This window comes from Cavia porcellus, unplaced genomic scaffold (genome assembly GCF_034190915.1).
Source record: "Cavia porcellus strain 051 isolate PalLab524CR breed Dunkin Hartley unplaced genomic scaffold, mCavPor4.1 scaffold_3, whole genome shotgun sequence".
NCBI classification, from domain to species: domain Eukaryota; kingdom Metazoa; phylum Chordata; class Mammalia; order Rodentia; family Caviidae; genus Cavia; species Cavia porcellus.
This window is the reverse complement of record NW_026947486.1, coordinates 84,733,731-84,760,473: the sequence shown is the minus strand read 5'-3', so window position 1 is coordinate 84,760,473 and position 26,743 is coordinate 84,733,731. Positions and strand designations below refer to the sequence as shown.

The following is a 26,743-nucleotide window of genomic DNA, read 5'->3' as shown; positions in this document are numbered from 1 at the left end:
ACCTTAGTTGTTATCCTATTTTAAACCATTTGTTTTACTCGTGAAGAAATTCAAACCTAAAAAGCAGTAAATCACTTGCTTGACATCATAGGCAAAAAAAGAGGAGGTGGAAAATTAGAGGAGAATCAAGAATATGCAGTGCCAGCAGCAAAGGAGTCAAAGAAAACCTCAAGAACAGATAAAACCAGGCATAAAATACTCAAAGAGATTGAAAGGGAAAGATCATAAAAACACAGACCTTGGGTTTGGTGAGGTAGAAATCACCAGTGAACTCAAAAGAATTAAGTTCATAGACTCATGGAAATGGAAATTGTAAAAAGGAAGAAGCAGCACTACTGTTTAAAAAAAAAGGAGCTTCAAACATGTTTTTAACAGGAAGAAGAGCCCTGAACTCCAAATTTTCATGTTTCTATCATTGAAAATAAAATACTGTACAGTTGATTAGCCAGTCCAAAGTAATACTCCCCTCCCAAAGGTATAAAACTCGGGGAGATTCAGTGCCAAACCTGACAACAGCCAAGCTAATGATGGTGTAGAAGGAAGGGCACTGGCCGAAAGTCAAGAGAGACAAGGCTCTCCAGCAGCAAGATCAAAAGCTAACAGTCCTGTAATTGACAAAAATATGGACTCAATACCTTTCCCTAAACCTAAAATTCGTACAAAAACGTTAACATGCTTGGGATGGTGGGGTATGCCTGTAATCCTAGCACATGAGAGGCTAAGGCAGGAGGATTACTGCAAGTTCAAAGCCAGCTTGAGTTACATAGTGATTTCTAGGACAGCCTGAACTACGTAGAGAGATTCTGTCTCAAATAAACTAACCAAAACCAAACAAATCAACCAAAACCAAACACACACACCCGCACGCACGCACATGCACGTGTGCACGTGCACACACACACAAACACACACATCCTTTAACATTTCATTTGCTGTCTTTCTTCTTTAGTTTGAAATATGCTTTGGAAAGGTTTTAAGGGAAGTCATCATTCACATTTTGTTGGAGTTAATTAATTAGGTAAACCACCCTGAACTCTTATTAACTGAGCTAAATTGGGACAAGCTTGAAAATATGGGCTTCCCTCAAATGATGAGAATGGATTGAGAATCTTGATTGAGCTCTAGGTAGGCATTGCAGATGTCTGACAATTGATATTGCGGCTGGTGCTTGAATTAGTTATTCAGTGAGCTCCATGGGTAGTTAAGATAGTTAAAAGTAATATTGGTGACTACAAACCTGGCCATCAGCATCACCATTTATATCCATGAGAGCTGCAGAGGCACAAGGAAGGGTACACACATAAGAAACCATCAAATGGGGGCTGGGGATTTAGCTCAGTGGCTCAAGCACTTGCCTGGTCAGTGAGAGGTCGTGAGTTGGATCCCCAGTACCAGGAAAAACAGAAACCTTCAAATGATGAAAACATTGTAGATTTGGAGATGAAAACGTACTTAAACTAAGTATATAAAATGTCTTTGAGTGATTACTTATTTATTTCTTAAAAGACTTGTGTAATAGATATTATTATCTCCATATTGCACTCACTTAAGGATGATAAGAGACTTGCACAGGGTAGTACGTCTAGTCATTGTGGGAGAGTTGAGGTATAAACCCAAGTCTCACACTACATTGTTACACAACCTATTTGTTTATTACTTTTAGTGTGTCTGCCTTTTTCTCTTTACTAATACCATCTCTTTTAAGGCAATTATATGTTTTCCATGTAGAAAGGGAAGTGTAGATTCTTGGTTAAATGTGTTCTGGCATCAGTGCATACTAAGAATAAGAGGAGAACTCTAATGAGAATTTTCAGGCATTAGGGGACATCCCAGCCCTGTGATGTCTATCCCAGTAAGTAGCACCTTTTTTACTTGTTGGAACCGGTGCCAATATTAAGGCTGGCTATGTTTAGACAAAAGGGAGCCCAACTCTGAGGAGAGGTGGAGAAGAAGATAACCTTTAAGGCAATTTTTATTTCCAAAATACAAAAGGCTTATGATTTGATGACTCAGAGGGGTGAGCAATTATCTAGTGGTATCAACGGGGAGACATCAGGACCAAAAGAAATCTACATGCTAACTCTAGTAGTCTGAGTGGGTTGCTCAGAAACGCCCTAAACAGAACAAGTCTTTGCTTCATTTGGTCAAAATCATTCTCTGAGATTCCTTGTTCCAACAGGGAAAATCATCTTTTTCTAGGAAGTAGTTCACGATGCTAAAATCATACAGTTAATGTTGTGAAGGCCTTTGTAGGGCTTTTTCATTTTTCAGAGAAAGCATGACATGGAGAGGTCATGGTGTGATACAGACAAACTGGGGCGGGAACCCAGTTTACCTGGCTCTCAGCCCAGGGTTATGTTTTACATACCCTGCTGTCCAAATGCTTTTCCAAATTCCTATTTTCATTTAGTTCCTAGTAAAACTAGAAAAATACAGTCACCTCCAGCCTATCGCTTCTCACTGTTTTTTTTTTTTTTCTTTTAAACAATTTGAAACCTCAGTAAATCCCTAGGCCCAGGATACATGTTTTTAATTGGAATCATCTCCTATTGTTTGCTTTCTCAATTGAGCTGGTTTCTGAGCAGCAGGAGAAAGGCTGGACTTCAGTGGTGTTTGGTTTGTGTGGTAGCCCTGTTTGCTAGTAGGGAGAAGTGCTGAGCCTGGAGTTGGGTTGCTGTGTCCTAGCAAGCTCCCTACCTGGTTGGCTGGTTCTGACATGGACTCTGCAAACCTTACTCTTTTTGACCTTTTCTTGTCAGTACTGCTGGGTGGACCAGTGTGCAGCCCTGAGATGGTTGACCTAATGATTAGCACCCTATTTCCACCCCTCAGCGCCAGTTTTCTCTCCTGCCTGCTGCTTCTGCTTCATTTGCTTGAACAACAGTCTTAGTGGCAGTGCCACATGCATTTAAACAAACTCCACTGATATACACCCCTGCTTCTAACTTGCCAGCTTGAGCAAAGAAAACTTCCTGTGGTTCCGAAACAGGACAGTAGCCTTGTTCCCAATAGATTGGAATCTGTGTCCCTTGAACATAGTACAAATTGGTATGTGGTGACTAAAAGAGAAAGCTTTAAATGGCTGTGCTCCTCTCTAGTTCTATAACTCACTAGTTGTGTGACCTTGGGCAAGTGACTTAAATTTCTTTATGCTTCAGATTCTCTTCATCTGTGAAATAGATCCAAGCCATAGGATTTGTGTGGTTACTGAAAGAATAAATGTAAATCATTTAGAAAGCCGTATAGTTTATAAGAAGCATTGTACTAGCTCTTCTTAGTCCTGAAGCTATTGCTAAAAGTATCCTCAAAGGAGTCACAGGAACAATGACAGATATGGCCTTCTGCAATTGATTGGAGACACCAAGTTTTTTGTAAATTAATAATATTGAGGTGATTTCCCTTATCAGGTGTGTTAACAGCACTGTGGCCCTTCATTTCCTAAACTGAAGTTAAAATTTTCTCTTGCATAAATGATCTTGCAGACACATACATTTTCCCCAAAGAGAGGAGCAGGCCTGTGCTGCCGCAGAAATGAATACTGTGCTGAGTACATAGAAAGTGAAGGGCCCTTGTAAATAAAGTAGCAAATTAGCAACGATTTTGCCAGCAGTTTTAAAACAAATGGATTGAAAGAGATTTCAATAAGTACATGCCTAACTTAGAGCTGCACTTGAAGCATTTAGTAAATGTGTCATTTCAGTATTGAAAACAGCATCTAATCAAAGCATGTTTATAATTAGACATCACATATAATATCTCTCAAAATTATGTGCTACCAGGTGAGATGCTATTCCCCAAAACACTGAAATCAACTGTTTGTTAGGCCTTTGTTATTATTAAAAAGAACAGGTTGGGGGTACCAAAGAGACTCAGATAAATGAAACTGCTTAATTTTAATTAGCGAGAGAAAAAAAAAAAACCATACAATATGGGTAGCATGTACGAACTTTGTGCCAGTAAAACCTGCCTAAAAGGTATGACTCTATATTAATTTAAATCAGACAGACATTGGCACTGCTTTCTTCTATTTTTCATTAACATTTTGATTTAGAACAACAGATTGCTGCAGTGAGGGGACAAGAATGGCAGCCAGTGAGCCATCTGCCGAGCATCTCACTGATGACTCCACTAGTGAAAGAAGCCGGTGACTATGGAGAGTATGCAAGAGGGACACACACCATTAGCTAAGTGACAGGATGAAAGATGGAAACTTTGCTGGGTCAGAGGAGACAGAGATGGAAAAGGCAAAGCAGAGCCCATTCTGATTGGAATTTGAAAAGATCCAAGTGCTTGCAGCAGGCCAATGGGCTGGCAATCTACAGAGGCTTTGCCTATAGAGGTTCTTTTTTTACCATGTGAAATTACAAGAGATCAGAGAAGGGAAGTGACACACTAAACACACAGTAACTTGCCATGTCTCACATGGGATACATTTTCCAGATCAGTGAAGATTTATCTCTTTAGACATGCACATGCAATAGAAATCTTTCTAAAATAGAAACTCACTTCTCTACCTTTGTCAACACAGCAAAGCACTTGCATATCAAGGTCGGGGTGGAAGGTAGTGGTCCACTCAGGTGCAGACAGTAAGAGAGTGTATTGTGTGTGGAGAATTTAAAGGCAGCAATACATTCTCTAAAAGTCTGATTTTCTATTATCACTATGTACAGGCATTTCTAAACACTATGAAGGTGAAAATACTCCTCCCAGCTGGGATGGACTTCTCTCATCTCCCTTTCTTGTGATATACCAGTGCAGTAGAATGAATACAATTCAGTTTTCTATTGATGGTTCTGGGTCTTTACTGGGAATTACAATTACACCGCTGAGTTTGTCGTCTGTGAAGTTATTTGACCTTTTAGATCTATTTGCCCCTTCACTAAATAGCCTTGGACTGCTGGACTTTTTGTAATTGATGATTCGGTGTGCCATTCCCCAACTGTTAACTGTCACATTTTAGTATATTTGCCTTTTGGAGTCCACCATTTCGAATATACTATCTTAGTAACCTAGGAAATATTGAGCATTGTCAATCAGTGAGTGAAGTGATAGGATACGAAAATAGATTAAAAGCACCCTAATCTGTATCTTCTGCATATTAAGGTATGGAGATGTGTGATACCTTTAAACTCTTTTTAAAAATAAAAATAGCACATGCACTGCTGAAAGATATGTGCTCTATCTATATGGAAAATTAGCTTAGATGGAGCCATTCATTCCCTAGTTAAATTGAAGTGCATAGGGAACAGAAAGAGCACAAGATTAGATTTAGGTTTGGGTCCCATTCCTGCCACTTACTGGGCGTAGTACTCTAAATTCTCTTAGCCTATGTCATTAACTGTCAGATGGGAACAGTAATGATATCCGTTTCAAATACCTTATTGTGTAGTAGATTTTAGACTTGTCTTCATTTATGGATCTTAAATGCTTCCCCACGAATGCATTTGTGGTGAAGGCTTGGTTGCTAGTCTGTGACACTATTGGGAGGTGGAGGAACATTTCAGAGGTGGAACCTAATGGAAGGAATTTAGGCCACTGGAGACATCCCCTTGAAGGGAATATTTGGACTCTGGACTCTTCTTTCTTTTGGTTCCAGCCACTGTGAGGTGAGCAGCTTTGCTCTACCACATCTTCTCTGCCATGATGTTGCTTTTCAGTGCAGGCGTAAGAGCAACAGAGCCAGTTGACTATATACTGAAACCCCTGAAACCATGAATCATCATAGATCTTTCTTCTTTCTAAGTTGATTATCTCAGGCATTTGGTTATAGTAATGCAAAATTGTTTAACACAGGAACTCAACTTGCATAATACCAATAGTTAGTGCAGGACATCATCCATCTCTGCCTTCTGTGACCCTGGACCTGAGCTCTGTCTCTTTACCTCCTTTACTTGATCCATTAAATTCTTACAGCATATGCATGCTCATGAATGTATCTCAATTAATTACTGGGATCTTTCTCTCCAACACTGAGAAATTCTCACAAAGAAATACCAAAAAAGAGAAATTATCTTTAGGAGTTCTCTGTAAGATGAGGCATGGAGTTCCTAGGTCAAATTTGACATTTGATAATAGCCAAGTGGATGTATAGTAAGAGAAATTGATGCTTCATAATATATGTTCCCACCTCTTTCTCAGTTCCCAAAAAAGACACTCACATAGCAGAATGCAGGATTTGAGAGTTAAGTTAGTGATCATTTATTCACATGTCTTACAATTTCATCAATTTTGATTCTGTCTTATTTCAGCTTCATCTTTTTTATCTCTATGAAAGTTCTCTCTGTCTCTAAAATGGGTTTGGGTTCACCCTGAAATTTTTCAGATTTGCACATCCAGCGTGAACTTCTCTGTTTACTTTCCTGACAAGGTGCTTACTCATTAAGAACCCAAGAAGGGTGGAGTGGAGGCAATCTTACTGGCCTTGTTATTATCTCAGTTTAATTTTACACCTTGAACAGAAGGTGTGAGATATTTTCTGGCACTGTGAGTGGATAAGTCAAATCGAGGAATCAGTTTTGCAAACTTCTCTGTCTAGCAACCACCTGGCCGGATCCCCATAGAATGCACTGACTTTACAGGAGAGGAAAATGGCATTCATTTAAATCCTGTGATTTAAAGCGTCACACAAATTCCTCCTTTACCAGAAACAGTTCTCTTTTTGGCACGTGCAGTTTTCCAAACTGTCCCTGGTAAATCTTAAACATGCCTTGGTACCAGTACATGAAGTCCCTGAGAAGCCAAATAATTTGACTCTGCTTAAAAGTTATGGTCTTGATACTGATTTACAGGTTTTGATTTTAAGTCAATATCTACTAAGTGCAGAATGGAGAAGGATGATCACTGGTGACAGAATTTATTGTGTGCCACACATTACTCTGGGGATCTGCTGCTAATTTCTTCATATAATCCTGACAATCATGGTAGGAGGGAGGCAGTATTATGACCATTAGTATACTAATGAGGAAATTAAAGCACAAAGTGCTTATGTAACTTATGTCACATAGCTGAAAGTGGCAGGACAAGAATTCTAAACCGAGTCAGCCCTAGTTTCAAAATCTACACAGTGCCAACTTAAATGTTTGGAGTTCAAATCTGCCTACTGCACTGAACAAAATGGAACCCTCTCATCTATCTCCTTTCTAGAAAGTTGCGGTCTTGGGAAAGGAAGAAGAGGCCATGAGCTATAAATTCCAGAGTCTGTGCTTTTACTGTGGAAGCTAGACTTAAGCCAACCATCTAGGAGGAATCTGGATCATCTCCCAATCATCTTGAAGCCCCCACGTTCCTGAACAAGGCATGACAAGGAAAGCAGATTTCCTCCAAACCTCCCAGGGAACCCTGTGATATCACTGTAATTAAATGTAGTTGAAGCTATAAAGTACCTTGGAGATCATCTAGTCTAACGTCCTCATTTTTCAAATAGAAAAAGGAGAGGTCTAGAAAGGGGGAAGTCATGTATTTACTTTGTAATAGCAAGGAAAGGTCAGGGTTGGGGGGCTTATGGCTTTTTTCCCATGACATATTGTTATTCTATGTATGCAAGAATTTCACTCTGAGCCAACCAGATTTTAACATTTCAGTTCGAGTGAATCAGTCCTAAATGCTGAATCTTTTTCTCCCTTAGCTTAATTGGAAAGCAAAATCACCATCCTGAGATCATGTATGTCTTCAGGACTCATTTAACTGAGGCTGTCAGAGGATTGGGTTGTCTTCACTGATTTTGAGTTCAGAGATTAAACGTGTCCCCAAATAGCCTTGTTTCCCTTAATAAGCTATCATTGCTTTACCATCCATGAATGTATTGAAACTTCTCTGACAGTATTTGTATTTTCAGTTGGCACCAACTCTGGTATAAAAGGTTCTGTATATTTACTTCTCACAGTGTAAAGTAGGCCTGACATTCAGCTGCCTAAAATTTGTTCCTTTTAAACTTCCTAGGGGAGGAGCAGGCACTTGTTGTAGCATAACAGGGCTTGAGAACAAGGTCATTTTCCCTTTCCTTCCACCTTACTAATTTCAGACTTTGACCACTTAATCCCAGTACAGCACGCCTGATCCTCACCTGGTGAAGGTTTTAGACATAGCAGCCTGTGATCTCTGTGGCGTGATAGAGCACTCTCTGTTTTGCCCAGTGCTTTGTGGCCAAGGCAGGGGGTCCCTCTGTGCAGGAGTTGTGGGGGACAACCAGGAAAATGTGAATTGCCTCTGGGGATAGGGTCCCCTTCATCTGAAGCATAGAAAGAGACACATCAGATTTGGAGGAGGGGGAAACCTAGATGCACACTGTCTCTGTCCAAGCCCCAGTGGTAGCTGAAGGGAGCCAACTCTGGAGCTAAGAATAGTGAGACCTCATTTGGGCTTAGTGCATTAATACATTTTATACTATATTTCTTAAAGGGCTGCTGTGTGGAATGGCATTTTTAGTCACCTTTGGAGCCTGCTGTTGAAAAAACTCCTTTCTTGTTTCTTTTTAAAATAACCTTCTATGCTGCTGAACTTGAAAAGGTTGTCAGATGGAAGTGTTTGTGCGCTCTCATCTTAGCTAAAATAATGTAAAGATGAAAGCATCTAACACATATATTTACAGAGTACCTGAAGGGATATAATTCAGGAGATGCAGTGATATCTCAGCTGCCATTGGTGATGCAGCACTGGCCCGATGTAGGCTGTATGCATGCCAGGCTAAAATGAATAGTCCTCTGGCTGTAATCAATTTACTCCACTCAAACAATTGGCAGTTGTATTATCAAGCAACTGGCAATTTCATCTGCTTTACCAAGTTTTCAAAAAACATATAACTGAGCACTGGCTTCAAGGATAAATATTAATAATCAAAGAAATGCCATCTGCTGCAGTGGCCATTGCTGGGGACAACAGCAGTCTCTAGGGAGTTTGGCCAAGAATGAGGGCATTCTCTGCACCTGACTGACCTCTCCCCTACCACCTCTCTGTTCTCTTACTCTTCCTTACCTGGAATTAAACTGACATTTTAAAATATAGTAGAGCAATGGCTATATTTTGCTTATCTTTGCAATAAAACTCAAATTAATCAATACCCGCTATATGAACTTCACAAATACCTAGATTTTTTTCTCTCCTCCCTTTTCAACAAAGATTACTTAATAAAATCCTGTAGTGATTGTTTTAGGACTGTGTTTGAGTAATGTCTGATTTCTAGTTCTGCTTCTGTGACTGGCTTTGTGACTTTGGACTCTTCTCTGAATCTCTTTTCTTATATGTCTGTCACATTAAGATGTTGGACCAGATGGTCTCTAAGGTCCCTTATGTCTGTAACAGTCTATATTTCTAGCACTGGAGATTTTCTTTTGAAAACATCTTCTGAGACTCAGTATATTCAGCCTAATCTCCTATACTATCTGCCTGTAGTCCTGCAATAGGACAATAATACATAATATCTAACTCTATATGCTTAGCAGTCATATTTTGTGATTTTCAAAGCACTTTCACATTCATTTTCTCATAACATCCCTGCAAGGTACACAGCTCAGGCATTATAACCCCAATTTATAGAAAAAGAACTTGACCCTTTAACCAGTAAAATAAATCCTGCAAGGTCATAGGGCTGGACAGTAGCAGAGATGGGATGAGAATGCAGGATTTCTTCAGGTCTGGTACCTTTTTCCTCTGGCAAATAAAACAGTTGACAACTCATTTCTTGAGAGTTTACTATATGCTGAGTACATTTTATATGTTTTATCATTTTCTTACCACAGCCTTACCAAGTGGATATTAGTATTTTCTCCACTTATCAGGAAGGAACTGAGGTATGGAGGAGTTAAATTCCTTATTCATGGGTTGGGGATTTAGCTTGGTGGCGTAGCATCTGCCTGGCAAGCATGAGGTCTTGATTTTGATCCTTGATACCAAAAAACAAATGAACAAACAACCCTCCCCAACCCCTTATTCATCTAGAAAGAGATGGACCCAAGAATTGAACCTAGAGAATATAACTTTTGAGTACAGCCATCACTTCTATAGTCCTTGTCTTGAGTTATGTAACATGTACCTTATAGAGAATGGAAGATCAGATTTTCCCTTTTGTTACCCTATGTGGTGCAGGAATAATGATTATTTTAGAAAGACCAAGGTGACCAAAGGTGATAAAGTATTTATGATGTATTACTGTATTTAGAATTATCCAACAATGTAAACATTACAGGAATTTGAGGCTAACTCTAAACGTCAGTGAACTGGGAAACCATTAAAATGAATAAAATTTGGTAATAGCTTTATGTATATTTTATGAATATATAAAATATACAAATATAGGATAATATTATTGTGTATGTCATAATAACCATGTGATACACTAATTTACAAGTATTTAATATTTTTAAAGAACATTCTGCAAATATTGCCAATATGATTTAAAGTTAAAAAGGCGGGATACAAATGTGAACATATGTTAAAACCCATTGATTTTACTGTGCCTGAGTGATTTTTCGATCAATTTGTGAAGCTTTTGGTTTTGTGTTTGTTACAATGAGCAGGAGTTACTGTTATATTTTGACTTCTATATTCATCAAAATGTTTTATATATTAAAGTTAAGTTGGGTAAATATGATCTGTGCATATGAAACAATTAGAGGAAAAGAGACTCTAGAAATTAGTAAAGTAATAAAATTTTTGTTGTTACTTTAGTACAGTTTTCTGCTGGTAAGTTTGCAAAGTATGGTCAAAAAGACCCTAATGTGAGAGTCTAAATCATCTTCCTTCTGCCACTAGGTAGCTCCACCATCTTGGACAAATCTCTTATTTTGCTCATTTACAAAAAAGGAAATTGCACTACAGCTATTTCATTTGGTTCCAAAAATCTGTAACTTATACTAGACTTTGAGACTTTGTTTTTTGCTTACTCCTAATTACAAATCAGATGATGGTAAATTGATGACAGGCTAATATTTGGAGCACTAAATGGAAGATACCATTAACCATGGCCCCTGAAAACTCATGTTTTCCTGCATTTCCAATTGCTGTGGATTTATTCTTGCTTCCACTGTTTGAAACTGGAAAGGTCACTGTTTAAAATTGACAGGGTTGCATAGCAGTGAAAGCTAAGAGAAAGATTATGTTTGGAAGACACTTCAGAGAAGTGCCAAATGTTAGAAGACTTACATTGTAATCCCAGGCTAGCTATCAGCTAGCTCTGTTGTCTTGGGTAGACAGTATCCTCTCCGTTCCTCAGTTTCCTCATCTAAGAAAGATCTATGAATTAGCCATAAGAAAATACAGCAGCAGGCGTGGGTAGGATTGAGAAGAGGAGGTGATGCTGGTAGAGCATGGATATCCTGGGATACCAAAGAAAAAAGAATCTTGCTTTTGGTACCCACGTTTTGGCTTGCTGGAGAGAGCATGCCATTAGACCAGCTCCATAATACAGAAGAAGTGAAGGGAGAAAAAATATCTGCATTGCCTGGTGGTCGCCAGCAGGATATTTTCTATTTAATCTTCGCTTGTGGAAACAGCTAGTTAAAGTTTGCTCTGCAGAGAATGCAGACTGAAATGCTAGAAAATCTCATTAGCAAAATTTCTCTTAATCTTTTCCACGTCTCCTTTCTTTGCTATTTTCAGCAGGACTTTGGCAAGTACCTACCCACTCAAATGGATATGCTCTAAACTCCATCTACACATCGCTGTCCATTAAAGAACTCAGAAAAATCATGGCTGGAAAACTCGCTTGGCATCCAGTTTTCCATGTCTGGTTGAGTACTGTAGGGTTCAATTTTTCATTTGCCCTACTTTAAACACACGAACACATTTGTTTACACTGGAAGATTGTATTGTTTTTGTTTTGTTTTACGCTAACAAGTGGCATGGTTATCATGTTACTGTCCACACTGAATGGATAGTGATAAAATCATATCTAGTTCAGAGAAAAAAATCAGAAGAGATCCTAACTTTGTAGACAATTCCATTTAGTGGTGGAATGAGAAGACTTAGTGATGTACATACCTTTTAAAGTTATTCCCATTAATTTTTTTCTTTCTCCATTTTTTTGGCCTCAAATCAATTTTTTATCCTGAAAAAATTGTAAGCATTCAGATTACTTCTTCCAGAGTATTTCAGCTACAGATTCACAGAGGGCTTTTGGAATGGTCAGGATAAGAAGAATTTCTTCTACAGCTTGGTATTGGCTAATTGTATTCCTCTATCATTTACCAGCCACCTCACTACTCTGTTTGTAATAGCTACCATTTATTCAACATTTACTATCTACCACAAAACATAAATATTTTACACGGATGATCTCATTTAATCATCACAACAACTTTAGAAGGTAGTTCCTATTATATTCATTTTAATTTGGCAATGAGAATGTGAGACTCAGAAAGAAAGTAATCTGACCAGTGTCACATGGCCAGTGAGAAGGCAAAGACCGAAATGCAGGCAGTCCAGTTCACAGCCATTCTTTGCCATTCAGCAGCTCCCAAACTGAGAAGGAGAAACAAATTTCCACTAGGGAAGGGTCAAACATCAATCCTTTGCATAAGACTAGGAGATGTAAAACCAAAGGGCCAGGAGTGAGTATAGAGTATTTTAAGGACTCTATATGCAGAGAGAAACAACTTTCCTCATTATTTTCCTTTTTTTTTCCATTTTATTGAACTATAGGTTGTAGAAGGAAGAATTAGGGACACTAAGAGTTGGGTCTTGTAGAAACTAGAAGGACAAAGGACACCATTAATTGTTTTTGCATGAAGTGGACTAAACTCTTTTAAGAGGCTATGGTATTTAGTTGAGAAACTGACTAGACCCAAAGACAAGTCCAAAGTGGGTCTCGGTTGAGCTTTAATTATCTAGACGGTAAGAGATTAAAAGAATCATCAATTATTACGTGTTAATAACAAGTGAATCAAATCAGGAAAAGACAAGCAATGTATACAATGTGCCAGAGAATAGATTATATGGAGCACTGCTCTTTTCAGTCCTCAGGGCTTTTAACTCCAGAGTCTAGGAAGAAAACTTACACATTAATAGTCCTGTACTGCCCAAGGAAAGGAAAAGAAATGCCTTCCACCAGGGAGGCCTGGCAAGTTCTTGATGTTTTTCCTGTGCCTTTGGGGTTTTTTCCTTGCCCATTTCTGAGAGAAACTCTACAAAGCCAGTCCCGTGGGTGTTTTGCCCAAGTGTTTTCTTTATAATCAATTTTCAGTGGACAAGTGGATGTCTCCTGGGCCTTTTGGAAGTCAGAGTGTGCACTGTTTATATAATGAACTGTCACAGAAGAACATATGACTCATTTTTGCTATTGGAAGTAGATAGAATTAGAGACAAAGATAGTTTCATTGGGAAAGAGGACTTTAGGTCTTCTTTTGAACATATTAGCTCTTAGACTGTGTATCTCCATTTCTGAATCATAGAATATCTGAGTAGCTACCAATGCCAAGAGACAAACTGGTGGGCAAACCTGGATGCATAGATGAGACAATTTTACTGGTTAGGCTGGTAGGCTGCTGATCAGTAGGCTGGCGATGTTATAGTGGTTTCCTGAATTTGGTGAAGAACTGAGAGCTGTAGAAAGTCTTAGAAAACAGCTGCTCAGGAAGAAAATCTAATCCCTAAGGTAACAAGGAATTCTATTTTTCAAATGAAATTGGGTTTCTGTTGTTAAGATAAAAAAACCCAAAAGATCTTAAACTGGTGGTGATATGGATAATAATATTCAATACATTTCAGACACTATTGTATGTGTTTTATGTGGATTTACTTCATTTCATTTAAAACACTCACCAATGCAATCAGGTAAGGTTATATGACAGTGTGGGGATAATGCACAATGAATTTAAGTAACTTGCCCAAGGTACCATGTTCAGTAGTAGAACAATTAAGATTAGTAACAATAAACCATAACCATTGGAAATACTATCCAATTGTTTCATGGAATTGATACTGTCATCATAGTCCTATAAAGAAAGAGAATATTTCCTATAAAGTCCTATAAAGAAGAGAAATTTTTATGATCTTTCCTCAGTGAGATGACAAGAATTGAACAAGAATTCTAAAAGGATGTCAAAATTGAGTCTCAGAGATCATCCAGAAGAACCTCCCTACGTTACAAATGATAAAAGCTAGAACTAGAGACAGAGAGAATTATTCATGGTCAGCCAGGTAGTTGATGTCAGAGCTGAGACTAGAACTCAGATCTTTTAATTCCTAGACCATTGCTCATTCACCTTCACCCTTGTTTCTCTTAAAGCATTTTCTGCTTCTGAAGTCCATATTATGTGGTATTACAAAATTTATATGTATTAGTTTTAATTTATACCACCAGCATGGTCAGATCACCTCACTGCAAAACATACAGCTCAGGAGTGCTTATCTAGTAATTTAAAAATCCTAATCATGAAGTGGTTTTACAAGCACACTAGGAGTTTATCTCCAGTGAAGTTTTGTTATTTAACATTAAATTTCTCATTGGTCAAATTAGTAGTACTTAACATTTGTGGATTGGTTAGAACTGTGATAGAGGCATTCTCAAATTAGTAGAAGGAAGATATAAGAATCTAATAAGCTCTGTAGTACCATCACTTAGAAATGTACTCTAGGCTCTATTTATAAATTCACCTATGGACAGCCACTTATGCGGTTCTTGGTTAGGTGAAGCCTACTGCTAGAAGATTGCCTTATTTGCTTCAAGTGAACCTTTATGCAGACTTAATGTTGGAGAACTAAAAAGAAAGGGAGCTGAACTTGACTGAGTTTTGGAGAATAGGCTGTCCAATTGTTTTATGTCAGTTTGTTTTTAATAAGAAACAGAATTTCATCTGAGGGTATCTTTTATACTTGGCAATTAGGTTATGGCGAGAAGACCTATAGCATTCACTATTAGTACCCAATCTAAGGATACCTTATGATTGTTAATGACCAGATGGGCTTAGGTCAGTTTACTATTCTTGACAACTAACTATACATTTCTGTTTTGCACATGAGTCTAAAGTTAATGAGTCTCTTTCTTGCAGTATATTAGAAGCTCCCACCATGGGTGATTGGTGATGGATTTTTATTTGATCCAGTGCTTCCAAGTTTGGGCTTATGGTTTGCAAATCATAAGGACCTTCAAAAGTATTTCTTTGGATCTGGTGAGCACTTTTTAATGACACTGAGCCAGCTTTGTGATCTTTCTGTAGGCCTGAGTGTTGCTTCAGGAAGGTTAGTTAGAGTTAAGCCGGGACTCAGTCATGAAAGGTAACTCTATAAAGAGTGTTTTTATGCAGGACTGCAAGTGTGTGCCCAAAGAGAGATTATTCTACTATATTGAGAAACCCTGATGGCATACTCTAAGGAGAAATTCAAGCTTTTTCTCTGCTACTGTAAGTAGTTGAAATTGCCAGTTGACAGAACTCCCCTCAATCAGTAACTTAAACTGCTAAAGGGAATCTAGTGTAGTGTAGTGTGGTGTAATGTAGTACAGTATAGAGTGGTGTGTAGTGTAATGTAGTGTAGCATCCATAACTCCCAGATAGATCAGGTGCTTTTGTGGATGTCTTGTTTGTCTAAAATTTGCATTTGAATGTCCTCAGGTAGGGACTCTGAGATGGCCATAGGACCCACTACCGCTTTGACTGTACACCTGGTCCAATTCCCACATTTATATGATATGTTGGGCTCCTCTAATCATTTGATATGTCAACTTTATTTGAAGTTGAGTCAGGCTCTAGAGACAATAAATTGTCAGTTAGAATTTTGATTCTCTACTACTTAACCAACTGGTGTGTCTTTAACTAAGTTACTTATATATTTTGGATCATCTCTGGTTCATCTTTCATAAAATCAAAATGAGAGTCCATCCCACTGGCAATGTGATGACTCCATGAGATAAGACATATAAAATGTTTAGTACAGTAGCTTCCACTCATTAGTGCTTCAATGAATATTTCAACTCTGGTTTTAAATATGTTGATTTCAAGGATGGGGAAGAGGGCACAAAGAATGCTTTATGAACTGATTGCAGTACATATATTTTTAAGAAATAGGTTGACATTTGCCATATATCTGGTTTATAAGGTGGAGAAGGGCCAGTCATTAGCTTACAAGCAAAGAACAGAAGAACCACTGTTAAAATAAAAATGGTTCCCTTGTCTCTACTTACCATCTAAGGAGCATTTCTGCCTTGTTCCCTCAGAGACTGTGACTTGAGGCTAGCCTGTTGGTACTTTGTAAGTCTTGAATTTCTAAACTGAAACCCAAACTTGCTAATGCTTACATTTGCCAACAGTACAATACTTACACAGAAAAGCAACAAACTTAAGCACAATACTTGGTACTTAGTAGGTAATCAATATTCAATCTGGATCTGCATATTTCTGTTTATAGTACCAGGGCTTATTAAACTTGCGATTTCCAAATTGAGTGCAATTTAGTAACACCTCTCAAGCTTATTGAAAAGGTTTATCCTTATATTTTCTGATTCATTACATCTGGGGGTATGACCCAGGAATTCATATTTAATAAGCATCTCTTATAGTTCTGATGCAAGTGGCCCAATTTGAAAAACACTGTTTCAAATCAATTAACAAGTAACTTTGGAAATTGCAATTAGATATCTAAAGATCTGTAACAGATTGTGGTTGATGATGAATGTTAGTGACTTTTCTATCATAAATTTACAAGACGATTCACCCACCCAGAGATCTATACCAAAATCTCTACCCATATACTTACCTTTCTACAGACTGTCCTGTCTAATCCATCGCTGGTAGCCTAAACCATTTACTGGGCAGGTACAAAGTTGGGAACTCTAGTTGCAGTGAGAAATTGGCAAGGTAGATAAGCCAATCATAAAAAAATTGAAAAAAATACTATTTTTGATGGCAACAATTTTTAAATGTTAAGAAGAAATCTTTACTACCTTCCATCACAAATTGATTTCACTTCTGAAAATTTCCCACAGTAACTGTAGAGAACCCTGAGGCTGAGATGAATTGGGAGCAAACAACCATGCATGGAAAAGGAAACAGGCCCTCTACAGTCAAAAGAGTGTCACTTGATGAGTCAAACGCAACTAAAATAGCCTAAATCATCTAAAATATTAGTGAATACAGTATCAGAATTTACCATGGAGAAGGTCAAATATTGAAAAAGAGATAAAGTATATTTTAGGGATCCTTCCTCATCCTTAAGGTTCTCCTCGTGGGGCCCGAAAGCTCACCATCCATTTAATGCCTCACTTTCTTAGGTAGATATGCCATTCTGGGTCACTTACCTGTCTTCAGCAGCCCCCTATGAGTATTCTGTGAGGTAAAGGTAGTAATCTGAGCAAGTAATTTTGGTTGAAGTATTATGGCTGACAAGGATTTAACTCATTCTCTTCTAGCCAGCACGCTTGCATTTTATCACAGGTTTTCAGTGAAGTAACTCAAACAGGTGAATTTCTGGTATTTCAGACTGATGACAGACTGTTACGGAGCAGCATTTGGGGATAATGTGACATGGTTTTGCAGTCCTCATTACACTGGGTAATCTTTTAATGACACCCTTAGAGCAGTCTTCAGCTCAAATATGTTAGACAGTGCTATTAGTTCTCTTCTATCCCAACATTGTGTGCCTGACATGAACTCTGAAAATGGAGTCTTTTTTAGGCTCCTACGCTACCAGGTAGAATTTGAGTTGTGTTGTATTTTTGTCTTAATTCTGTTTAACAGAAATCCTATGGATGCTACATCATTATATGCCATGCTTTGACTCAAAGAAGGAAAGGAGAAAGGAGTTGGAACTGCAAGCTAACCTCAGATCTCCTGAGCAGGTTGCTTTTTAAAGGGACATTTGGGGGATGTGGCAAGAAACTAAGACACTGTCATCCTGCCTCATGAGTTACCTCTACTCTCAGCCTGCCTTCTAGTCCCTCCACATCCTTATAATATTCAACTTTAAGCAAATGTTCTTGTCTGACATTTAATTGTGCCACCTACCCTGCTAAAGTGGATATGGATGCAAGGTTGTTGGGAATATGGCAGAGACACTAGCGGGTTGAAGCCAAATGTGTCTCTTATAGAACCTATGTTTGGAAGGTAAGAGGGCACAAACATGAGTAAAAGTTTGTCTGAAAGACTCTTGCCATAGTAATCAATTTCCTTGCTCTGGACTCTTCTTGCTCAAAGTGTTGTTAAGAATCAGCAGCACTGACATCATTCAGTAGCTTGCTAGAAATTCAAAGCCTTGGGTTCTAAAGAAGACCCAAGTAATCTGAACAAGTCTTCATTTTAACAAGACATCCAGGTGATTGGTATGTATACGAAAGGTCAAGAAGTGCTATTTCACACAATTGTACACATAGGGTTAAAGGATCATTGCCAGTTGTGTTTCCTCTTAGTCTTATCTCTGTTTACCTAGACAGTTGTGTTGAGGGCAATTTCTTAAGAAGCCAGTAACAGTTGGGAACTAAGAGGCAGGGAGGTCATTACTGCTTGACTGAAGGATGTAAAACACTTCACTTATCAATGAGTAAATGGAAATTCAGAAGACAGTAGGCTGGCTACTTCCACTGGGAGGGAGGCCAGAATATATGTTTGAGCCAACACAAGGGAGGGATAGAAGTGTGGAGACATTTCTTGGATAGGCTTCCAAGAACATCCAGAGCTATGAGTTAGTGACAGTGAGAGGGATGTTGCTTCATGAAACACGGCACTCCATATGCCATCCCAGGGAATGGAAACTTTCAACTGAGATCCAGCTTCCCTACCACTCTTTCCTCTTCCGTGATGTTCCTCCTGTGCAGTGCATCTCTTGCCAGCACCCACACGGGCAATTTCAGACTCTACAATGGCCTGTGTAACAAAATATATACCTATGAATTTCTGCTGCCTCCCAGATTAGCCCAATGGCTTCACATCTGAAGTACAGGAGTTGAACTGGTCTATGTGTTTTGTGAACTTGCATCCAATCTACTGTGTGCAGTTAGCTTTTTACTTTGGCCTGTAAAGTTTTTCCATGGCCAAAGTCAGCTGACTTTGGTTTGGGTACAGTGAACAGCCACTCTGAGCATCATATTCAGAAAAATCCACATTTAAGTATCATTCCTTGAAATTGAAACATTATGGTTCCTATAATCCCTGGTGTTAGCTCAAAAATTATCAACCTCAAAGTACAGTATAGTTTCTGAGAAGGAAGAAGTAAGAGCAGGATATTCCAATGAAAGCAAAGAATTAGGTTTGGAAATGTCCAGAAAAGGAAGTAGTTCCTTTAGTATGAATGGGATAACAGAAGCAGGGGCAAATCAGTAAGCAGGTGGTTAGGGACCAGCAAAAGAACATAAGTGGAACACCCAGAGCAAGAGGAAGTAAGGATTGTAACAGAGGTGGAAAAATGAGGGGTACAAATTCCATCCATGTTAACCTTTTGCTAAGGACTGACTAATTTGGATACAGCTGCCCTAATTCAGGGCTGACCTCCTACACAGGCCCAGGGAATTTGCAGCTCTGTGTCTGCAGTTTAGACATCTCCTGAGCAGCTCTTAGGTGAAGAGGGCTCTTTATTGTGCTTGTACATCTCCCACAGTCCTCCTAGAGAATACCCATCATTCCACCTGGAGTATTAACTGTACCCTCCTGTGCACATTTCATCAAATTAGACTCAAACTATCAAAGCTAAAGGAACAAAGTTGAAACTTGAGTTTGTAAACAAAGCAGGTAAAGTATATGGATGATTTTCTTGACCTTCATAAAAGAAAGTTTTTTGAAAAGTCTTTTAAATACATCTACATTCCCCATCTAAGAAATTCAAAATGAGTGAGTCATCTGATTAAGAATGTCTATTCCCCCTCACCTGAAGTTATGAATTCTGTCTTTTAAAATTCTAGCCCTCTCCTAAAAATCCATATTATCTTTTAATCCTTAAACCAATTGTATAAAAATGATAAATCTCTTTTCTGCAAAGGAAGATATAGCACCTGGGCAGCTTCATTTATTTTTCAATTTGTTAAAATGAAAACAGCCAATCACCTCTGACTACCCATAACAATGAAATTTTAAGATATATCGGGAGCCAAAACATAATAAAAAACCTCAAGGACCCCCACCAAGTCTCACTAAATCTTAGGGACAATGAAGGAAAATGCAGAATTATGAAAACAGTTTCTATAGAGGAAAAAGTAGGGGGATATAAAAAAACAGTTGTATCTTAGGGAAAAAAAGTTAAAATTGTAGAGGAAGAAAAACCATGGCCTATTTTGCAGTAAGCACAGATCGAAAACAAAATAATTCTCTTGGCTCTTTCCCTTCAAACACATCTTTGCCCCCTCTCCCATTTAGTAAATCAATAGGAATCTGCCTTGCACAGGAGGTAATACATTTTGCAGGAGGCCCACCTTTATAGCCTGATGATTGCCATCTATTTTTATGGCCCAAATGAACAGCAACATCACCCTCCCTCCTCCTCCTATAAAAAATAGATTAAAAAAAAACACAATAAACCTTATGAGAGGTGACTTAAATCTCTGACTGGCACCACCGATGCGACCTCTTCATGCTTCAGTGGGCTAAGCCAGCTGGCCAGAGGGGCTGAGAAGTGAGCTAAGACAGTAAGCTTCCTGAAAACTGGCCAGGAAACAGAGGAGAGAGGAAAAGCAGCAAGGGGACAAACATGGAGGGTGGTGGAGGAAAGTGGAGCCAGAACTGACCTGGGTTAGTGTTCTAGGGCAGCAGCCTTGACTCGAGGGTCTTCCATCAGGTTCCACGTTTAAATGGAAAAGACAAGCACCCAAAACAAACCAAAGCAAAAGAAACCCACCAAACTGCACAGCATGGCATCAAGGGAGACATTTACTTTCCAAATGGACCTAAATGGTTAAATGAATCCTGGCAATTAGAATAATTAGATAATTAGATTGTGACTCTGAAGGCAAGAGAGGGAAACTTATGTTGGCTAAGTACACTTGGTAGGCAAATGTGCTCAGTTATAAATGCAGTGCATTCTCAGTGAGCAGGTATATTTCAAATGGCTTGAAAAAATGATAGAATAAAGATTTGCAGCTGATGGGTGAGGTTTAGCCAGCAAAAGGGATTTTGCCTGGGGCTCCATTAGTGCTTGTGCTTCTAAGTCCCATGCTAAGTCCTACCATTGCCGTTGCTTCTCCATCAATGGATTTTTATTTAAGACAACATGCATTTAGAGCACAATTCCATGGTGAATAACCTTTAAGGTTATATTTGCCTTTTCCCTGCTTTTTGCAAACAGTGCGTAATCTGTGAGCACATTTGTTGGCTGTAAAGGTGTACAACAGCAATTTTTGCAATGACAGTGCGGAGAAGGAATATGAGATCTGTGTGCTAATGAGCTGACACTGCAGAGGCTGGGGCGGTGTAGTGTGGAGTGCACTACAAGTGCACAGCAGCAAGACACAGGAGGGAACTTGAAGGGAATCAACGACATTTCCTGGGGAACCAAAGCAGCCAAGCCACCAATGGAGCACAGTAGTCCCGATGTTTTCACATCCTTTCCCAAAACTTGAAGATCAAATCTGTTTGTTTAAGGAACAAATATGTAACTTATGAATTGTATATAATTCTTTTTATATATAGTGATTATGTCTGTGTGAATGTCTATATGTGTTTTCAAATGCATGTACCCTGAATCCAGAATATTTACACTGTCCTTTCTGAGTTTGTTTAGCTGAAAGGAAAAGCAAGGCAGAAATTTCTATTAATTCCTATGAAATGAGAACATATATTGGAAATCAGATGAGTATCTCTGATAAACTTCGATTGACTTCTGAGCTGGGATCCCGAATGAACTACCTTTCAAAGCCAGGGAGGTTTTTATTGGCCTCTGAAGGCACAGGATGTAGTTGGAGTCTGTCTTAAGTAAACCTCTTGCGGCTTGTGCAAAAAGATTAGTTGCTAGTAAAGAAGAGTCTTTAAATAACTGATGCCTGGGATTCACTGCAAGGGAGACTCTGAATATATTGTGGGGATTAAGTGGGAAAATACAGGGGAACACCACCAGGAAAACATTACCATTTGTTTATTCTTTATGTATCTGTTCACTTTCATACCTAGAAAGCATGTGCCTGCCTCAAAATTGAGTGTGGAAAATAGATCTTGAGATGAGATCAATTCTTGTGCTAGGAGAAGCTAAAACTGGGAATTCTGCTTGACAGCAGGGAAACCTTTCTTTAATTTTTGCCAGTCCATTTCATGTTGAATCAGAGAGGAGAGGCGATCAGATTTAGACTCCTCTGGGGCTTACTCAGATTCTCCCTAGTTTTCCAGGGAAGAGCAGGCTAGAGGATACAGGCATTTTTCTCTGCACAATTAGGTATTCACTCTTGGAGGAATGGAATCTGAGCTGACCTGTCAGGTTTCAGTATTTAACTAGAATTGTATGCCAGTATCTGAAATATTTGATCTCTACTTCTGCAAATGAAAGTATAGTTAAGCACAGTGGAAGACAGTAGACAAATTCGCGGCTTCTCTGGCCTCTTGAAATAAATGGCATCTGCATCTTTCTCATTTTAAGCTACCAGGCAACATCTGCCAGGAGACAACTTTGAGATCTGCCCCCTACCCCGTTCAATTATGACATTCAGACATGACTGTTTCAGGGACTAGAGAAGATGACTGCTTTCTTCTTTGCTATATAGTCTGAGAGTGCAACAGGCAGCTGAGTACATGTCATTGGTTTCTAGATATTTCTCCTACATGTTGTGCATCTGTGTATACATATATGTGTATTTGGCATACCTAAGGGCAAGGTCATTTTTTAATTTTGTTTTTCTTATTGTTCAGTGAGCCACACCCTTTGCCCCTCACTTTCAAGCCTCTAGCCATAGCCTAGTCTTTGAAGTAGAAATGCTGTGGATTTAGGGTGAAGGAAGGATTTTCTCAATTGCTTTTCCTTTCTATGGTTGTTCCTTTATTGCTCTAAGAAGTAAGATACAGAAGCAACCCAACATCAATACAGATGACTTATTACTTCTTCTTAACCTGAGATTTTCACATAGTCAGCATCATTTTTCAATTGTTTCTTTGAGAGGGTTTCAATGGCTCTAGGCTGGGGGGTGTCAATCTGGTTTGATCATAAAACTGTACCAAAAAACCTTGGAAATCAACCATCCCTGAGAAGCCAAATGGCTTTTCCCCAGCCTTTAAGAAAGGACATTGAAGATAATCAAAGTAAGTATTATTCATTGTTAATGATCATAATCTCTAGCAATTTTATACATTTGGTTTTAAATCTGTTGTGCTTGGTATTTAAGAAGCTGCATTTGAGATTCAGCCTCTTAATGAGAATACAGTGCTGCAGAATTAATAGTCAGATGTGTGTTGTAAATGCTATAGAAACAGCCCAGGATTACCAAAATAAAATGCAAAGTATAGAGAGACATTTTGTAACTTTCACACCTAGCTGGAATTAATAAATCTCTATTTTTGTCAATGCTGGAGAGCCAAATAATGTCACATACAGCGTATCTCAGAAAATGTTCATAAAAGGATGTGTACCTTCAGCTAACATTTTCTTAGAGCTGATAACTGTTATATTTTTTGCAAAGTCTTTCACTTCCATCCTTTTGATTTAAGTCTTCGAATCTAAAGAACCTGTGTCCTTGGAACCCTTTCAACAGTTTTTGGAACTTATCTTTTTAGACAGAGGATATGAAAAAATTCATATACAAAGTTTCACCTAACCAAGCATGAATACAATTTCTCCTTTGAAAGAAAAGCAAACCCCCCCAAAAGTCCCAAACTCCACCAATTATAGAAACAAAAGATGCTTTATGTTGTCATTGGACTCACTGTTCTGAAACTTTTAGTGAAATCAGATTGAATGAATAATTTTTGGGCTTTCTTATGAAACAGTCCATTCAACTAAAGTCTTGTGTCCAAGGAGTTCTTAAGCCATTTGGGTTCCTGTAACATTACTTCTTTGAATGTTCTCTCTCCATAGGAATAATCACAGGCACAACTGTGGATTTCATAAATAATGTTGGAGCCCAAAATATCAAATTCCTCATATTGCTATTTAGTTTTTCTTGTTCCAAGCTTCTCTCTGCTGCCCAAGCTTTTGCTGTAAATTAGGAACCATGTTGTCTTTAATGCTGTGGAAAGGGCCGTGAGCAACATTAAAAGAGACAGAGCTTTTTTTTTAAATAGTCACCTGAGCACTGTCTTCTCCTTTCCTTAGAGTTTGCCAGGCTTCATCACTTGGAATGTTTGTATTCTTACGAGTTTCTATCAGAGCTATTTGGGTAAGAAAGGTGATATTCTAGGACAGAAAGAGGCCAGGGAATCCAGCTTGGTCTGTCCCTCAAGGTCACTTGTTTGTGAATTTCTCGTATCTGGCTCCTATTTATTAGGTGATTGTCAAATTCTGCTCTTTCTTACCAGTGAGGCACTAGTTCTAACATTTAAGGAATGTACATCCTGAATGCAACTCAATCAAGAAGCTATTGCTGCTGCTTTTTAAAATTCTATCAGAAGAAATTTCCCTGGATAACCATGCAGTTTTTTCTGTCTTGCTCTCTTTTCTCCTAGCAAAAAATAAATAGGTAAATAAATAAATAAACAATCAACGTGTAGGAGAGGGAACGCCAATTGTGCCTGGAGGGAAATGAAAGTTTTATATCCAACATCATTCATGACAGAGTTTTGCCCACTGCTTTGAGTTTTGCGCACTTCCTTCACTTTCCAGGTGAATACTTCCGTGTTGATTTATGCAACACAAATTGAGGATTGACTAGAGCTCCTAAAATGTCTATTGAGACCATCGCTCCCCAGCACACACAGACCCCAGGCATTACACGCAAAATGCAGATAATGTCCCCAAGGTCTCAAAGGGAGGTAAAGCAGGTCTACTTACAAGCATTAGTCACAGAAAAACTATTGGAAGAATCCAAGTGATCTACGTGGTAATTCAAATGGAAAGGCTTCTCAGTGGTGTTCTGGTTGGTGTTGTATAACTGCACAGCAAAGCGGAAAGCGCTGTGCTCCTGCACCGTGTTCCTCATGAAAAGTCCACCTATAAGCAAAACGAATCGAGATTTGTTTTCTGTCTCCTCACCCTAGGACGACTTAGAAATCAGGGAACACTAGGTTTCAGATACCTCTCAACGTTATGCGGATGTACAACTGAGGGTTAATTTTCAAGTTGTATATTTCTCAAGACTTGTGAACTTAGATTTCAGTCAACAGAAATCCGATTTCTCTAAACTGAACAGAGGAGGTTGGAGACCATGGAAAAAAGGAAGTGGGGATCGCTTTGGGGTAGGATGATGGAACCCAGAGCGGGACTCGGTTCTTTCTTAGGCAGTAGTCTCCCCTCCCTTCTATGTTCTACCTCCACCCCCATTGCCGTAGCTTTTTTTCCCGGGGGTAAAGGGACAGGCTGGGGGGAAAAATCATTTCGTTTGCTGCCCCATCCCATTCCGCCACACTCGCAAGTCTCTCAATACAGGATATTAGTTCAGTGATGGCAACAATTCTAACTTCTGGACTTGTAAATACAGACAGAAACAGAGAACCCCTTCCGGCTCCCGGAGCCCAGCTCCAGACAGACACAGCGGCAATTCATGAATTCGCGGTCTGCGTGACTTCAGCCGCTCGCCGGCTTAGAGCCTGGTTTCACCCCCTCCTCCTACCTCATCCGCCACCGACCCTGGCCACGGCCAAGGTCTGGGGGATCCAAAGTGGGTTCCTCTAAAACTATCCTGTCTTCCAGGAGCAGAGACTCGGGACAGGGCGCCCCGGACCCGGATTACATGCCCTGGCGCGGCTAGACAGGCAGCATCACCCTGGGACAACTTCCAGCGGCTGCACACAAGCCATGGCAAAGTCCAGAGCAGCGAGCTAAAAGCCGCGACTCTCGCCCCCTTGCAGCAGCCCGATCTTGTGCTCATCTCCCCTGTTCCTCAGCTGGGGAAAATTCGGTAGTCCATCCGCGTCAGCCCCAAGAGACTCCTCTCTCGTCTCCGATGCTCCCCAGTCTAGCCAGCTCCATGGGACTCAGATCCCCGAGATCTCTGCCCAGTCCCCATGCCCAGCCACCGTCCCCAGATCATGCCGGCACAGGGACCCGCGACCGCAGTAGCCCCGCTGGGGCAGTGGTCTCAGATGCAGAGGAGCCTGCTCCACTGGCTGGCTCTCTGGCGCTTACCTATGCTGATGGTGTTGGGGAATCCTCCGTGAGAATGACCCAAAAGCCCCAGTACTAAAAAGAAGACCGCCCGGAGCACGCTTTGCCCCATTTTCTTCTGCCTGGCCATGTTACGCCTAAAACGAAGCTGACAAGAGCATGGGCGCAACTCGGGAGTCGTCAAAATAATAATAGAAAAAGAAAAAGAATTCACCAGCTCTTACACCCCCTCCCCTCAACTTGCTCTCTGGCTCACTCTTCCTTTCCACCCCGCACTAGTCCTCCTCCGCCCGCCGCCGCCTCCTCCTCTTCTCCTCTCTCTCTCTCTCTCTCTCTCTCTCTCTCTCTCCTGTTTCCGTTTCTTGAGCGCTCTCTCTCTCCCAGGATCTCTCACACCCCCTCCCCGCCCCCCACCTCACTCCTGTCTTCACACCAATCTGGAAGGAGGGCTCATTGGCTGTGAGCTGGGTTGTCTCAGAGCGATTTCTCTCAGAAAAGAGAGAGAGAGAGAGAGAGAGAGAGAGAGAGAGAGAGAGAGAGAGAGAGAGAGAGAACAAACACAAGCAAATGAGGGAGATAAAGAAATAAGAAATAAAATTAATTTAAGAAAGCCCGAGATTTGCCCCCCCCCCCAAGATGGTGGGTCTAAAGAGGGGGA

General features: G+C 39.7%; 1 protein-coding gene across 3 annotated transcripts in view; it reads right to left on the bottom strand.

Moving 5' to 3' along the window:
- Gria3 (glutamate ionotropic receptor AMPA type subunit 3) overlaps positions 1 to 26,380 on the bottom strand; it is a 282,023-nt gene extending 255,643 nt beyond the window's left edge. The window contains exons 1-2 of one of the 3 annotated variants that reach the window (XR_010046642.1): positions 26,107 to 26,380; positions 24,814 to 24,972 (exon numbers count right to left, since the gene is read on the bottom strand). Coding sequence is in view for 2 of the 3 variants with exons in the window: in XM_003465594.5 (XP_003465642.2) it covers positions 24,814 to 24,972; positions 26,107 to 26,215 (268 nt within the window). In the remaining variant the exon portion in view is untranslated. The remainder of the gene's footprint in view (positions 1 to 24,813; positions 24,973 to 26,106) is intronic. The other 2 variants (XM_003465594.5, XM_063246354.1) reach the window with 2 other exon arrangements.
- Between the last annotated feature and the right edge of the window lie 363 nt (positions 26,381 to 26,743).